General features: G+C 38.1%; 1 protein-coding gene across 6 annotated transcripts in view; it reads left to right on the top strand.

Annotated features, from left to right (window-relative positions):
- LOC139947286 (testis-expressed protein 11-like) overlaps nt 1-9,016 on the top strand; it is a 71,180-nt gene extending 62,164 nt beyond the window's left edge. For all 6 annotated transcript variants that reach the window (XM_071945175.1, XM_071945176.1, XM_071945172.1 and 3 more), the window contains 2 exons: nt 4,984-5,077; nt 7,223-9,016. In XM_071945175.1, the coding sequence (XP_071801276.1) occupies nt 4,984-5,077; nt 7,223-7,294 (166 nt within the window). In that variant the 3' untranslated portion in view covers nt 7,295-9,016. The remainder of the gene's footprint in view (nt 1-4,983; nt 5,078-7,222) is intronic.
- The last annotated feature ends 9,053 nt before the right edge of the window (nt 9,017-18,069 follow it).

Raw genomic sequence — 18,069 nt, 5'->3', positions numbered from 1 at the left:
ATAAATATCTTTTCAGTCAAAAACACAAACACTTTTTGGTCAAAAAGTAAAATAAATGCAAAAATTATAATTGTTCAATGATTTCTTTCAACACAACAACCCTCCAGCTATGAAATGGTAAAGCCCTCCGCCGCCCTCGGGTAAACGATTCCCATATTCCATACTGTACTGTACTTTGGCTGTACATGTAAGTAAATTTAAGAGTCCTTCTAGAGTCACGTATCAAATCAAGTCTGAAAGCACAAATCTCAAGTTTCATGAGAACCGATATGAACCAACTACTGGTATACTCCCTGAAAAAAAATATGTGTACGTAAATAAAAAAAAATAAAAATCAATCTTTTGATGATTTAAAAAAAAAACTACTGCAACGAGGAGCGCTGTACAAACCAATCCTTCAGGTTCAAAGTTACAGCTCAGGATGGTCCCTGGGAACTTAACCACAAACTAAGTAGATTGCCATAACCTGGAGACTTGACTCCATAAACATCTTGCATTAGCTGTCTATCATTGAAGGCATAACACTTGATCATCAGTCTACATTGGGCAAAGGGTTGAACCAAATCATCACTCGATTAGACCATGAAATAGTTGTCTTCGTTGTAAAGTTGTTAGCAATGTGTGTGTAGTTTGTTTTTGCCCTTTAAGCACTGTTACTCGATACTTTCCTGAGTCCTATGAACAAACCCACAGGATTGATCCACAGCGTAGATTTCGAACCCAAGACCTTTGCCTTGATAGAGCAGATGTCTTACCACTATAGACCATCAAGTTAGCCTTGTGCCTAGAAGCAGTTCAAATCCTATACGTGTAACGTTAGCAGCAAACAAATTAAATTCTTTATCCCAATGCAAAGCATCTACATGTATAGTGTAGTTTCACACCCATAATCTAATACTAAACAATACAATACAATACAATACAATACAATACAATACAATACAATACAATACAATACAATACAATACAATAGCATACAATACAATAACATACAATACAATACAATACAATAACATACAATACAATAACATACAATACAATAACATACAATAACATACAATACAATACAATACAATACAATACAATACAATACAATACAATACAATAACATACAATACAATAACATACAATACAATAACATACAATACAATAACATACAATACAATAACATACAATACAATAACATAACATAACATAACATAACATAACACTTTATCCCTGCATGGGAAGTTCTTTGCCGTTTTGTTTACATGAAAACACACCAATATAAATTACCAACGTTAACAAGGGTTTAGTTAAACATATTTTAAAGTCCAAAAACCTTTGGATAAGGGTGTTTAGTATATTCATATCCCCACCACCACCCCTACCCCAAGATCTGTGGATTGTGTCCCAACTGTGTTAACATACATGTACAAAAGGGGAGAATTACAAAACTGAAGGCATTCTGCAGCTGCCACAATGTCCTGTGTTGCCCTTGTCTTGGCTGTACTGCCCCTCCCCTTGTCAAATGGGAATTTCTATTTGTGTGCAAACTGCTATATGCCTGAAATTAGACACTCTACTGCTACAAGCTTGTTTTAACAAGTAAGCAATTGCTCAACATTGTGGTACATGTATCTTTTACAGAACTTGTATTTTGTGGCATCAGTTACAATACTTGCACTACTATACAAGAGGAATGGTACACTCATTCATGTGTCATAGATTTATTGCACAGTGAATGACATACAGATGTTTTTACAGATAGGGTCTGATAATACAGCATGCAGATATTAATATAATTCACTCTGTGCTTGAATGAACTCCTGGAAATAATTATAGACTTGTGTTACATTGATTAAAGACATAGTCTAGTGTTCATTATATCTGGAAAGTTTCAGTCCATCCAGTGTGGTTTTATGTGTCTTATAGGATAATGTATTTTATCAAAGGCTGTGAAAGACTCAATCACAAATGTCTTTACTTGAGTTAGTGAAGATCGAGGTCTGGTAAAGATGTGCTGATTTGTTCTTAAAGTCATTTAGCTGAATCTTCAATGAATCAATGATTCTACAAACATTTGTACATATGTACCCTGTGGTTTGACAGGGATGTGTCCTCATGATCTAAGAGGCCTGTGGCTGAATATGTAATTATGAACTTGAACTCTCACCCCTCTACTGCATGCGCACGCACTATCTATGGAGAGCGCGCATGCAGTAATTGGGTGATGCCAAAAGCCACAGGCCTTGCTTGATCATGACAACATAGCCCCTTTAGGTAGATTTCTGTAGAAATCATTATTGAAGATTCAAACTGTTTCAGAACTAATCAGCACATTCTTTACACAACATGGATCTTCACTAACCCAAGTAGAGACATTGTGATTGTTGATTGACAGTCCCCTTATGACTGTGAAAGACACATGTAGGGAAAGATCTATTATAATATTATAAAATTACTCTTCAATACAGTGGGATAAACACTGCTACATCGAGTCTCACTGAAACAATCGTTTAGTCAGGATTCCAACCTGCAATCTCCATGAAATATAGGTTTGATGTTTTCTTCCATTTGGGCTGTCTATGTATTTTGCCTTAAGGCTGTCCAGGACTCCTGTGGCTCACATGATATACAAACCACTCATCTGAACTCTTGTACTATGTAATGTGTATGGAAACATACTGTCAGTAAGCGCATGTGTCACAACATGGTCACACCAAGAGGACCTGTGAGATGTACATGTAGTTGTACATTTTGTAAGATAAGATAAGTATAAGTTCTGCCTGCACAAGTGTGTCTATGCTTCAACATAGGGTTTGTACCATTAACCAATTGCAGCAAGAATTCCCCCAGCATGTTGAGGCCGTGGTCTCACCATGCCTGTGATGGTAGCCACAGTTTGACTGTCTCATACATAACATTGTCCAATTAATCTTCCATCATTTGTCTTCAAGCTGTAAGCTGTTGTGTAGGGAATGTCTTATTGACTCTGGTCTATGGCCTCCAAAACAGGTCATACAGCCCATTATCTCACTATGGAGGATTGTCTCACCATATGGGCCAACTTGCCTGGTGGGCCCATGGTCACACCAGGGAGGTAGAAATATACCTACATGTACCTCCATGGTCACACCCAGCTTGGATTCAGTTTGTCCAGGCCTTCACAATGTTAAATATGCCATAACAGCTTTTGTCATTCCTCCATGGTCAAGTGAAGGATCTTTTCAGGACTGATACGTTTGCAAAAGTTCCTCAGTATACATGTAAATATTCTCAGATTATCTGCAAGTTGTTCTGGGCAGTTGGGCAGACACTTAGCCCAAATGGACTGTAGGTACTTGTATCAAAAAACAGTCTTTAACTTGAGACAGTCATTTTTTCTTTGTGATTTTGTGTTGTATTGTTTGCTTTTTACTATTTTGATAAATGCCCTTTTGTTACAATTATGTAATACAATTATAGACACTTTGACAGTTGAAAATTCGAGGTTTGATATATATTTTTTCAAAAAACTTTGTGAAGAACCTATACAATGCGCGTGAGTTGTATGTACGCGCGCGCACTTAGAAATAGATTACGCGCTTTTCACTGTTACTAAACATGTAGCTATGAATTACGTTCCATGTGACAATCGTGCGCGCCCAACACGCGAAAGCCAGCTGGTTATAAACAGCTCCAGCTGGTCATTATCGACCGTTTAAATGTACACCCCCACATGACGCTCTTCCACCAATAGGAGTAAAGAAACTGTCTGGGGTACTTATGAATACAGTTTTCTCAAATGACTTAATTTCAGAAGGAAACATTTCACAGAAGAAAACAAAATATAAAAGTATGAACTTCACAATTGGTTAACCATCCAAGTAATACAATAATGGTTCTCCTCACTAATCCGGTATACATGTATACCTTTTAAAGCTGTTCCCAGCTTTATCAAGTTGTCATCTCACATCGGCTTATGTTTATACATTAGGCATTTGTTATAACAATGTAGTACAATCTAAATTAGCAATTTTTGGTAGCTGAGTAAATTATTAATATGTTTTGTTTCATTATTAACTGCACTAAATAATGACGAAGGTAGGGAATAGCTATAAAGCTTTTATAATATAAAGTGTGAATGCAGCAATGATGTGAAGTGCAATCAGCCATGAGCAAGGACCGATCTACGCATCAGCTAATACTTCTACATGAACTGTGTCTAACTACCGTGAGTATGACTGGAATGGTGATATTAATGTTCACCGTTGGCTTCAGTCATGGTTAGACACAGGTGGCTTCACAGCTATGCATCTGTAACTAATTTGCTATGAAATTGATCGGTTAACCAAATTAATTTCTGATCATTGAAGAATCTACTAAGGTTGTGAGGGACACTGAAGCACAACTAAGTAACTTACCAGACAGTTATTAACTGTCATATCCCACTGCAAACCTTGACTTGACAAAGTAACCACTTGACAAAATTGTATTAAAACATGCTACTCAAGGACTGTTTAGGTAGGAGAAACTGACTGTTTGTCTGAGTAGGGAGAAATTGAGGATAAGGCGTCTTCAGACCGTTCAACCATGCATGGTTTGAATCATCCAAGAAGAAAATGGCGAATAACTTTTTGTCTTTGCCTTCTCCTTTTCTCACAGATATCCTTATTTTTAGTCAGTCTTATTCACATTTTAGCCCGCCTGTGGGCGACCTAGTGAGTGTGAGAGTGTTTCACTAATGAATGTATTTTCTTATTTACTAATTTCTTTTTTGTTATTTCCGGATGAAATATAGTAGTGTGGAAAGGGCTCTAAAGTCAATCTATGCACCCAAAAAACTTCAAACATTGAAATTTTATTAAAGAGTGCTTTGAAAGTTTTATGTTGAACAGCTCTATACATTAAATTTGGATCTTTGAACCATCTTGATGTGGCTCAGATAATTGGGTTCTCATATTTCCCCTCTATGATTTACATGTGTTTATTTATGACTACAATGGTTGACTTTATTTACAGTGGTGGACACTTCACTGATGCCGGAAAGTGGTGTGGCCTCGCTATGAAGATTATGCCTTACCTGACTACACTCAAATCAAACTATGATGAAAAGGTCAGAAACATTTCACATAAGATAACATACAGAAATGAACATGTAATGAACAATATTGCTTAAATCGTTTACATTATGTGACTGCAGCTTAATGCACCGATGGAAGAGAACTAAAATTCCATCCCGTGGTCTTGATTTAAACGATAAAGCAATGATGTTTTTCAGATAATTGGTGCTTGTTTATTTCTGAACATAGAGCAATATCCTTCATGCCCTTGCTCTATGTTCTAACCTGTATAGAGATTGTTGCAATCAAAAAATACCAACTGTCCCAGGGTTTTTCAAATAGTACTCCCTTTAACTAGCCCATGCTGGTACTCACTGGTGTCGACTTTATGATCAGTGAGCTTTCAGATTGAAACTAATTTCAAAAAAGCTTAAAAATAACTTTGACTTATTTGATGTAACCATTAAGTTAGATGTAACATACTTCAGTCTTGAATCAAGACTACTATACAGGATGAGATTGTGGATGTTTTCTTTTCCCCTACACATGTTGGTAACAAGCCCTTCCTTGTTCTATCAATTTGAGAGGTGTGAAGTGCACACTAGTAACACTTCCATAAAGCCTCTTGGCAGCTGTTATATAACACCATAAAAGGCACCTGCCAGACAACACAGTTCATCACCTCCAATTAGAGTCAATTAGAAGGACATCCTGAAAGCCCCCCCCCTACTCACCCTCCACAATTAGCCATGTCTGAAGAGGGTCCTCCACTCCTATCGAAGAGGTGTTCACACAACCATTATTATGTACACTACATCTTTAGAGGGTTTCACCTTCTTCAATTCAATGTATTATGTATACCATATACATTGTACAAGTAACGTCCTGTTTCCGGTGATGCTAGTTGTTGTGTCTCTCATCACTTTCTAGTGAGTGAGGCATAGTCCAGTAACCAATATCTCCTTTTTTTTTTTTTTTTTTTTTTTTTTTTATCGTGGAATGGTATGTTGAAACAAGCTCTTAGCTATCCCTATGGGATATTATGTTTGTCTTTTCAGGGGGCACTCCTTAAAAAAAAAAAAAAAAAACACATCAAAGTTCAGGCGAGACCCAAGGTGGGTCCCGGTCTTAAATTGTTAATTAGCCCAATACCAACCATCATAGCAAATTTATGCTTTTACCACAAAGTGCACAATTGTTACCTTAGCAGCTGCACTATCTTTCAGAGGACATGGCCACTGCTCATGAGCAATCCATTCCAGCCTTTTGGACATAAAATGAGGACACTTTCATTCATTCAAAATGAGAACACTCATAAGTTAACATGTAGGCCTACAAACTTACCCAATCCAATGCACGTGCCTACCATATCTGAAAAGGCTTTTGAGATAATATGCTGCCAGTGCCATGTGCAATTGACTTTAGTGCACTACACCTTTGTAATGTGTTCACCATACTGTATTAATTAAAGCCATTTCACAAGACAGAACAACAGCTAAATTTTAGCACGGTTGCAAAATTGTGCAAATATTTTAAATAAAAAATGTGTTTATTTATCAGTATTTCATTGCCTTGGTTTTTATAGTTTCTATTGTAAGGTGCTGTAGGATATTTCATAAACGCAACATATAAATTCAACTCAATTCAATTCAGTTTATTGGTCCTACCATGGAGGAACTTTTTCTTGCATACGCCATACACAACATTATTACACACTCAAAATAAAATACTGAATATAAATCAGTTTAAGAACATCTTGGCAGAAAGTATTAATGCAATTAACGTCTTGGCTGATTCTTGAGGATACAGACAGCCTATGGTTTGAAGGAGTTGAGGTATCTGTTTGTTTAGCACCAAAGTGAAAGTCATTCTCATCATTCCTTAGTCTGATCATGTAGGAAGGAATAGCCTCCATGGTCTGATGAAAAATGTGTTAAGTAGATGGTCGATGTCACTTGTTACTGCCTGTGCTTTAGATAGAACCCTTTCTTTTTGCAAGTTTTATCCTGGTCTATCTCTATTCATAGGATTTGTTATGCTTCTATGTCACTTGTTACCGCCTGTGCTTTAGATAGAACCCTTTCTTTTTGCAAGTTTTATCCAGGTCTATCTCTATTCCTAGGATTTGTTATGCTTCTTTCAAAACCCATTGTTTGGATGTATTTATTAATTATTACTTCCTATGTTTTTGTTTGCAGCTGAACAGTAGCTACACCGATGTTCTCTCTAAGATTGAAAACAACAAACTGAAAGGGAATCTGGAAGAATAAATTCTCAATAGCTTCACAACTTCGGACTAAACTCAGATGAAGAAATCGACAGCATATCCTAAAGCTGTAATGTTATTATCAAGTGTTATTTGCAAAACAAAAACACAAGTGCTAAATGTCCACATCTTCAAGAACAGTTTTTGTCTTTTCAAAAAGTTCAGTATTGCTTTTAAGGGAAAATATACCTTTTGTTTTTGGGACCGTTTGATTAATTTTGTTCTATATATAAATGTAGATAATATGCAATTTAACAAATTTGTGAAAATTTTGTTGCAAAAAGTTCTCGCATTTTTGAGTTTTAGTTTGTTCCACTCAGGAAGAAAGATTCATAGTTGTAATACGTATTCTGGGAAGTTAGCTGACAGTAACACTTCATTGACTCAAATTTGTTGGCATAAAATTAAAACTGATATCTTTATTTATATTTATTACTTGAAAGTGAAATGCTTTTCAAATTACTTTATGCTGCTGCTGTATTTTTAACCAAGTAAGTTTGTATTGTATTCTTGCCATTAATGTTATGAGTGCCTTCCAAATATATACGTTCCTTTTAAAGAAACTTGTATTGTAAGCTTGTTCTAACATATAATGATGTTTAAATTGTTTGAAAGTTCTTCTTTTCTGAAGATAAGTTAGCTTTGCCAAATGTTATAGGCGAGTTGATTGTAACCATTGTTTATAAGGGATCCAAGCCTTTCCAGAATTCAAAGAACACCAGTTTTGTTTTGGTAGGTCTGGAATGGCCTCTGATATCAGTTGTCTTGGACTTGGTGCCCCTTCAAAAGTTACCCATATACTTTGTCAGTGCCCTTCGGATGGTCAAAATGGCCCTGCTCCATCAAAGATGAAATCCCATGCCTGTAATGGGGGTAGATGGCCTAATATATTGTCAACCAAACACCCTTCTCTTATCTATATCAGAATCTATATATGGAATTAGATCCCCAACGTGTCATCCTGAAGAACATAAAGAAATGTGCAATATTTCATTCCCATTTTGGCCAGCAGGTGTTAAGACTCATCTAGCAGTTCCTCAAGGGAATTTATAATGCAAGCCATAAATAATGTTTCTTATTGGATGACAGTAGTGGTGTTTATCTTTGGACCATGCCAATTTAGCGATCCAGGGTTGTGTTTCAAGGTTTCTACTAGAACCCTGCAATCCATCATGTATCTTAGACACTTCTCAATCTCGTCCCTTCTCGTATTCCGTGATTTGGGTGATACATTACTGGTTTCAGTGAACGAGAGCCCATTCATGTCAGTAAAACCTATGATATTAATCAATATTCCAAGTGGTGGCTGAAGCTTTGCATGGTGTGAAGGATAAGAAGTAACTATACAAATATCATAATATAATAATAAATTTGCGGGTATGACCATGTAATAATTCTCTTTTGGAAAAAAACAAACTTTATTTACATGGTTGTACTCGCAAGTTAACTTTTATTTATTCTATAAAACGAAATCGTGCAAGTTGCAAAAAAATCCTAGTGTCGTTTCCAGAACATGATGTTGGTTGTAATCTAAAAGTTCTGTACACAATCTAGTGATTTTCGAGAGACTCACTTAAAGTCTGAATTCCATCTTGTTTTATGTGAACGGATAAACTAATGTTGCTTATTCAGTCCCATGGACTTGGTGCTTACTTTCTGTTATGTTAAACATTAACATAAAAAGCACTGTTTTTGAATAAAACAAGTTTGTTCTCTGCCAATATCATAGCTGTTGAATGGTTCCAGTTTGTGTTTATATTCGGCACATATTTTGTACCATAGCTCATCAACCACACCCTGCTTCCGGAGTTTCTACCTCTTTTCTATCTAGATTTGTGGATAAGTCGTTAATGGTCGCACGCGGTGAGATAGTCGAGTTGTCACTGCTCTTGCGCGAACTGCTGGTTGCCGACTTCTACTCCTTGTATTAAGATCTAGAAGTCGGGCAACGCGAAGTAGTCGCTCAACCAGCAGTTTGCGCGGAGAGCACCGCTGCAACTCGACTATCTCACCGAGTGGGACCATAAACGACTTGTCCAAAAGTCTACCTCTTTTCATATTGCTAAGATCTTGATAGGTAATGGAACCATCAGTAGAGGCAAAGCAATGGCTTTCCCATATTGCCTGTTTGTGTAGCTCTTCACAGCTTCTATCCACTAATGGACCACACAGTTTCCCTTGGGGCTTCAAATGGTTTCATTCCCCCTTGTCCTTGCGGGTTGTAATAAATTTAAAGTGACTATGAGTGGTTTGGATATGAATTGTGCATTTGGCTTTGGTTTGTTCTTTGTCGAGTATGAACACCGTTCTGTACTTGCATATGGCAACCATGTGCTATGGCCACTTTGCTAATCGTTGTCGTCTCGATGTTGAGATCGTACAGGTTGAAAGTTCCTTTGATCAAGGTCTGATTGGTTAGAGAGTTGTGTAACGGTGCAGCAATGTAGATGAACGATCTTAATTACCACCATTCCCAAAACTTTCAGTCGGTGGTATACCTCCCTTGTTTGTTATATTACCTATATTTTAACCATTCGTCGTGTTGGGGCTGCATGCACCTTAGGGGCATGCCACACGAGGCAATGTACGGGCAACCGGTTCAAGGCAATCTCCAAGAAGAAACATCATTCACATTTCAAATTGAATCAATGTTTTAAAATTGACTCATGTGCCACCGAAGTGGTCCTACTCCTGTAGCATGTACCGCAGTTGGTTGCCTCTAAGCCTCTAAGTTGCCTGCAAAAGTTACCTCGTGTGACAATATTAGAGCGTTCATGATTAGAGGGACAGAGCTACCCTATCGGATGTGATCAACTTGCTCTATGGTGTTAAGTAGACCTACTTGTATTCATGATCTTAGCTTACAAATACAACAAGAGTTGACACTAAAACTCAAAGTGCAGTAGGCCCTGACTTTACTTCGAGGCTATTGGCAGAAGAAGCATGCAATTCCTACAGTTAATAATAATTTACAATTTACTGGAACTTTCAGAGAAGTTAAAAGGACAACAATTTGTTGCATGACACTTCCGTGCCATGATCATCGTTATGGTAAACAAGTTAAAAAATATGAGTTGCACTTTCAATATTGGTTTCCAAAAGGTCTGCTTTACTCCGGCTGTGGTCATGGATTATGATTCTGCTGGCAAAGGGTGCATCCTGTTTTGTAAATGTTGCAAACTTTAGGAAACCCCCTTGGCATATTTTTTTATTGGCCAACCTACACAGCAATTGAAGGATTGGGATTTTTAATTGTAGCATATCATGTTGGTATTCAAGTAAATGTGGCGGACAGACGTTACTCAATAACCTGTTTTATTTCCAAATACATTTTTGCCTCTTTTCACTCGCGACAGTTATTTCATGTTTTCCCTTTGTACTATTGTAGTTTGCATTGCCGTGACGATATTCAAGGCACTGTACACTTGGTAATTACTCAAATTAATTGTTAGCATCAAAACTTACTTGGTAACGAGCAACGAAGAGCTGTTGTTGCATTGTGAGAAACGGCTCTCTTTAAAGTACAAAGTTTTTGAGAAAGAGGTAAAAAGGGTGTTTTGTTCATTGTTCTCTTGCAAATTCGATGACCAATTGAGCACAGTTTTCACAGTTCTTTTTTTACAACAACCAAAGGTGTTCAGTGCCTTTAAGTCATTGCCTAAGTAAAAAATAAACATAGTGCGTTTATTTATTTGAAGTGTCAGTAAAATAGTGCAGAAAATATACAAAAACTGGCTGTATGAAAAGCCTGAGTCTATTTTTGTACGAGACGGGATAAAATACATGATTTAGTACACTTGGGTCCGGCTCCGTAATGGCCAGCCCACTCTGGAAATGTCATGCCTGAATAATAATTGATATCTGGCCTGGCGCTTGACGATGATGAGACCGGTGGGACGCTTGTTGTAGCCAGACGGACTGATAAGGGATGAAACACAAGACGCTATGAAGACAGACTGTAGCGTACAGGAGCGATACTAGAGTCATGTATACCATACTAAAACATGGATGTTTTATTGCAGTTCAGGCACCGTGCGCAGAATGAGCCAACAAATCATCACAACAATATTGCTCCTAGTTGAAATTGCCAAACAATAAATGAGACTTTTAAAGGCAGTGGACCCTATTTACTCAAAATAAATGTTAGCATAAAACCTTTCTTCGTAACGAGTAATGGGGAGAGGTTGATAGTATAAAACATTGTGAGAAACGGCTCCCTCTCTGCAGTAATGTAGTTTTCGAGAAAGAAGTAATTGTCCACGAATTTGATTTCGAGACCTCGGATTAGCATCTGAAAGCACACAACTTTGTGTGACAAGGGTGTTTTTTTCTTCCATTATTATCACGCAACTTCAACGACAAATTGAGCTCAAATTTTCACAGGTTTGTTATTTATGTTGAGATACACCAAGTGAGAAGACTGGTCTTTGACAATTACCAATAGTACTGTCCAGTGTCTTTATTAAAGACCATAGATTTTTTTTTTGAGACGTCTTGAGAATGTTTTTATGAGAAATTGCGTTAAACCACGGTGAAACCGTCAAATCAGGCTGGTTAAAGTCAAGGCAGACAAGCAGATGCTGTGTTCAGTGTTCTGTTCTTGCGATTTACCCATTATTTTGTGCGACTACACATCAACAAGTTATTCAAACATTTGTCTCCCATAAATGGCCGACCGTGTTAGTTCGAAAAGTAAAAGGAAAACCACGCAATTTCGAGACATGTTTGTGTGGATCATTGTATTCTACTTTTACAACACCTTTCCAACATGCATTTTATAACAAACGGTTACAAACGCTTTTTATAGACCAACTCGCCCGAGCCAAGGCAACGTGTTCCTTTAAAGCCACTCAATATTTGTTTTATAACTGACATCATGTAGATCCTTGTCATTTGATATATTTTAAAAGTATAACTTTATGAAAAATCATACAAACTACTGGTTCGGAACAAACAACCACAAATCATAAAGCGCCGCGTAGCGGCAACAACGCACAATTAATTTAATAGCAATCGGATCACAACCTTTTGAACAGGTGCTCCTTTGTTTTAGCAGCGGCGCGGCGGCGCTGTACTGCTCAAAAACATTGGGAACAAGGATGATCCTAACTGTTGAATGGGAAATGCTTTTCGACATGGGCGAATAGGTCTTTTTGATCGCCGGTGCGGATGGGAGCAATAGTGAATGTCACGAAGTAAGTTCCACCAGTCAAATGACAAGGATCTGTATGTCAGTTATATAATATTAAATATTGCACACTTGTGACGATAAGTTCGTGGGCAGCCCACGTCTCATTATTATTTATTTGACCTTTCAGGTGGTCTTGTAGTGACAGAGCTGACAACTCTATCTGATTCTGCAGAAAATTATCTGCACATAAACCAATCATTTCATGTGTTGTTGAACACATGTAGAAAATATTCCTGATCATTGAAACTGTTTTATATCATATATAATGTGTTATAATTATGTGCAACATATTCCGGGTTGAACGATGTGTTATTGTCAGCTCTGCCAGTGATCAATCTGCGGGAATGCCCATCGGTCACACTCATCAGAAGATGAGTGTTGTGACTACGTTGTAATAATGTGACAAAAAAACAGAATGAGTAACTCTCAAACTATGACTATCAACACAGAGCCAAGAAAATAAAACGCTTCGATTACTAACACTCTAAACAGAATTCGGGTCAGAAATGACCCAGATGGGTCCCTGGGGTCTGACTCATTTCTGAGTCATGACGTCAAACTGTCCCAGAAATTTGTCAAACTGACGCATAGTCCGGTTTTAAATCCCACATGTAACCATTCCGGGTTATGCTTGAGTTGTCTTCATGAAAATATTATCACAACACACTCACTGGTCGAAAAGTAAACTGTCATCGAAAAAATATATATTTTCTGTCTCACCATGCAGTACCATTTTAACCGAACAAGCAGCGGATCATAGTGCCGAATGATCTTATTGTTTTCATTAAAAGCAATCATTTGGTGATCTAATGCTGCCATAGCGTGAATAGGGAACTTAATTACTTATTGACAGTGAAATAAAGGAGTTGAATCCTTTGTGTTTGGGTGATGACATACTCCAGTGCAATGGGACTCGTGCCTGCAGTTACTCATCACCAACTTGTAAAACCTGAGCACCCTCACTGCCTTATTCAACCTTAAACCATTATGCCCTTCACATAATATTGAAAAAGTAACACGACACCCCCCTGAATTTGTAAAACATTTGCTGTCCCAACGGTTTGAACAAAAACAAAAATCCCTGACTATGTTGGCTCATAGAGAAAGGACCGTGCTACAGTGATAATTAAGATCCAATGATGTTCAATCAAGATGTATATTGGGTTTGGTGGAAGGGTGGGGCAATGCAGGGTAGTGGTCACCGCCTGAAAGTGTGGATTGTTATAGCATAGGGCAAGGAAGATAGACTGACTGTACAACGAGTAAAGAGTCAGGCAAATTCGCTGAACAGAATTACAAAATAGCTAACATAGCATTGAAAACAAGTGGCAAATATATCCAGAAGGGAACAATACAATTATACAACACGAGCCAAAATTCATTTAGCTTCAGGTTACTCGTTTGAACATGACGTCTAACACCGTTTCGTACTCCTATCTTCATGTAGACAAGAAGAATGCCTGTGTTGCGGCAAACAGATGCAACCAAAGATAGACGCAAAGGGTTGCCGGTTAGTCTTAAAACCTTTGTCTTTTTAGCTTTTGAGAAAGACTCTGCTCAGAGTCGAAACGTCATGCCATTACCACGTCTTGTATTATTAAAATTACAACACCTTGCAATCTCTCTGTCGCATCTTCACCAACTGCTGCTGTGCAAACGGGGTTTATCCGTAATGAATAATTTACGATCCCATCAGGGACAGGGCAGGCGTGTAGACTGCAGATCAAGATATCTCCAACCCGACGGCTGGTATCCTCGCATAAAATTAATATGCAGTGTTAGCTTGAAAGCTGTGCGATCTAAACTTCTAGTATTGTGGATTTCCCTTTGGTCGTTAGCGAACGGCGCGTGTTCATCAATGAGACTTGGTAAGCATGATTGGCAAATTAGTAAACGATTTATAAGCTGACAGCACGTTGACTCAGCCACTCACACGCGAAGCGTGACTAAAAACGAAAGTGTAAGTTATCCACGGGTTCTAAACCAAACAGTTTAAAGAGCTAAAATTGTGTAAAACAAACAAACGGAATGTCAGATGACACCCAGTTCGGAAACATCCCGGTGTTTTCAACCACCTTTGCCTATAATTTTTGCAGTTTAAAATAACAACTTCCTGGAATGACCTCATGTTTGGCACTCAGGGGATGTGGATTTGTTGACAAAAACTGTGAGAAAATGTATTATCCGTGTGAAATAACAAGGCTGAACAATGCATTTATTTTAGACTGGAAGGGAAAGGGCATTGTGCGTGAGGCCAAGCAATATTTGTGAAAGGTGTCGGTGTTTATGGCTTTTGAAGATCCTTCTTTCTGTTTCATTTCAAAGATTGACTTGATAGTTTTATTCAAGCTGGAACTGAGAAATCTGGGGGAATTTGAAAGAGTCGAACCACTCAAACGTGATTGGCTCAAAGTTACAACAATCATGGACCCTTCCCATGAAATATGCTAATTACATTCACGCATGCGTACAGACCCTGTTGGTTGGCAAACACCATTGAGTTGTGCACTAAGCAGACGCACAATCGCGTCTGCGTCACGCACCCATTAGCCGTGTTCAAAACAACTCGATGTTCCCTCATTTTGCCAACCAAAACTTTAGAGCGCACGCGCTATGTTCAATTAACATATTTCATGGGAATGGTCTATTGTATTGCGTGCGTTAAAGGAACACGTTGCCTTGGATCGGTCGAGTTGGTCTATAAAAAGCGATTATAACCGTTTGTTATAAAATGCATTGGTTGGAAAGATGTTTTAAAAGTAGAATACAATGATCCACACAAATTTGCCTCGAAATTGCGTGGTTTTCTTGTTACTTTACGAACTAAGACGGTCGGCCATCCATAAATGGCCGACCGTGTTCGTCGACGAGGTAAAAGGAAAACCATGCAATTTGTGTTTTAAAGCTGTTAAAACTTTTACTTTTAAAACATCTTTCCAACCATATGCATTTTATAATAAACGATTACAAAAGTTTTTCAAAGACCAACTTGACCGATTCAAGGCAACGTGTTCCTTTAAGGTGATCTCAGGTTTGTGTTTTACTAAACGTACCCAAACATTCACTCTCAACGGACGACTATACAGACACCCGTCGTCGTCGGATTGGTGGCGGTACATGAACAGGCGCCATATTGTCAATCAAATTAACCAACACTGGCTCGATACTTATAATGTAAACCGTTTGCAGACTGGTTTACAGTTCGTGTACTTGTTTGATGTCTAGCTAAACAATCAGTCTACTGGCGTAGGCCTAATTGGTTGACATTGCTGACTGGTCCTCATGTGTTTTACCTGGCATTGTTGGAAAGCGTATACCACAGGCAGGGAGAACATGAGAACAGGAGCACTCCAACATGAGGTTGTCATCATTGCTTCTCGTTTTGCTCCAAAACTCACCTACCACTTTCCTAAAACCCTTCTTCGCATCATTTTTGTGTTTTATAATCACCTATTTCTGGACTCGCAACCTCATTTCAGACTGTCCTGTTGCTGATACAACGAGTCCGTGGAAATATTTGTCGGATGTTGAGCAATTCTCGCTTGGGCAGCGTTCAATAGTTCCTATTGTTTACGGTTGGTTTGATAAAACAATCAATTATTCTCTTATCACTGATAATATCAAAGTTGTTGTGCATCGGAGTAATTCGTTGGTTCCGCTATGGAAGACTGCATCCAACTCGTCCGTGCCTTATTGCATAAAGTACGTAGGCCTTCACCTTTAGAGTTCGTTCGATTGTTTTGTATTGGACACATTTGGTAATTGTCAAAGACCAGTATTCTCAGTATCCCAACTTATGAATTAAATACCAAATCTGTGAAAATTTGGGCTCAATTGGTCATCGAAGTTGCAAGAAAGTATTGAAAGAAAGAAAAGCAACGTTGTTGCAAAAATTTGTGTGATTTCAGTTACCAAATGAAAGGCTTCAGGACTGAAATATTTTAATATTTGAGTGAGAAATTACCTCCGCTCAAAAACTACTTTTTTTCACAATGTGTTATACTTCATCAGCTCTCAATTGCTCGTTAGCAAGTAAGTTGTCATGCAATTATTTTGCCTTTAATCCTAAAATACAAAAAAAATCCAGAGCGGTTTTTAGTCCACGCAGGAAGAATAATAACTTGGAATACACAATTCTGAGAAACGTTTCTTAACGTTTCTCAAACTTAAATTTCGGGGATACAAACTGATTAATTTTTCCAAAACCATGCACCCTAAACTTCGCGATAAAAATATCTCAACGTGATGTATGCTGTCGAAAGATACGGTACTTCTATTCTAACCAATACGTTTTGATTGTCATTGATTTTAGGAGTGGTTACCAGGCGTATACAATGCCTTCAACATGCAGTTCCAAACAGTTAGTAAAAATACAAGAAGAAAATTAATTTACCAGAAGTCTCGTTCATAACGATAACGCTATACTTGTTGTAAACATAAATCATACTGTCACTTTTGGTTCTGGTAATTAGTATCAAACGATTTCATAACACGAAATAACACGAAGGAAGAAATCAATTTCCACGGGACATCTGTCTTTGACGGGTGACAAGGCGAAAAATCACCCACAAATAATAAACAAAATTCCGGTGACTCCCCGTGAAACGGATAGTGTAATTAGTGTGATGGGAGGCAGTGTACCTCAGAATAGTGGTGATTGATGACATAATAAGTATGATCAATTAAATATTATAAATTTGTCCCTTCCTTGGTTATGGTGTAAGTGGCTACAATTTGAATATTCGCGATAAAAGCAAAAATCTACACAATATTTGTGGTGCTTTATCAGTTATTTTAAAAGTTGTGCTTGGAATCGCTTTAAACTGAATAGAATTTAGTAAAAATGTGGGAGGGTGGGGCAAACATGAACAGACATCAATTGGTGACGAAATTTACGTGCCACACGTACCCCCCCCCCCCCCCACACACACACACCTCCAAGTGTTTCTTGTCAAGGCGATATATCGAGAGAGATTTCATTTCCTTTGTCTTCTTTGCATTGGTGACTTTTATCGTAAAATGGTTTCTCAAAGCATTCTTTGAGGATCTAAATTCGTTTGTTTTTGGCCATTTCCCTCGGGTTTCTATTAGTGAGGCACCGGATATGCGGTCGCCAGAGCTCCATCCACAAATAGCTGACCACAATAGGATCACAAAGTGAAGATGACTGTTTGTGTCCGATAGGTGCTAATGGGTCATGACCTGCGGTTAAAGGAGTCTATACGTCTCGAGATAAGGCCCTCAAGCACCTATACTTTGCCTACTTGGCGGAGACAGGCGCCTTATCCATACACATAATCATTGTTTTCTTTAGTGTCTGATCTTATGCTGAAGATGACTGAGTCTAATACAAGACATTGGCTTCATCCATGGTGTCACCATGGTACAACATGAAATGGACAACGGTATATCAAAGACAATGACGTTTCGATCAGCGTGCTCCAAGTCTGATCGTCTTCATGGGAAAGCATAAACCATCGTTTGGGTAGTAAATGCCACGTTAGGGTCATCTTTTTGTAACGGCTCCGAAAAGAAATTGTGTCCCGTTCATCCAGAAAAAAAATTACACAATATTTAGCATCAGGCGA

Source organism: Asterias amurensis, chromosome 14 (genome assembly GCF_032118995.1).
Source record: "Asterias amurensis chromosome 14, ASM3211899v1".
Lineage (NCBI taxonomy): Eukaryota > Metazoa > Echinodermata > Asteroidea > Forcipulatida > Asteriidae > Asterias > Asterias amurensis.
The sequence above is the reverse complement of the archived record's forward strand: the minus strand, read 5'-3'. Positions and strand labels throughout refer to the sequence as shown.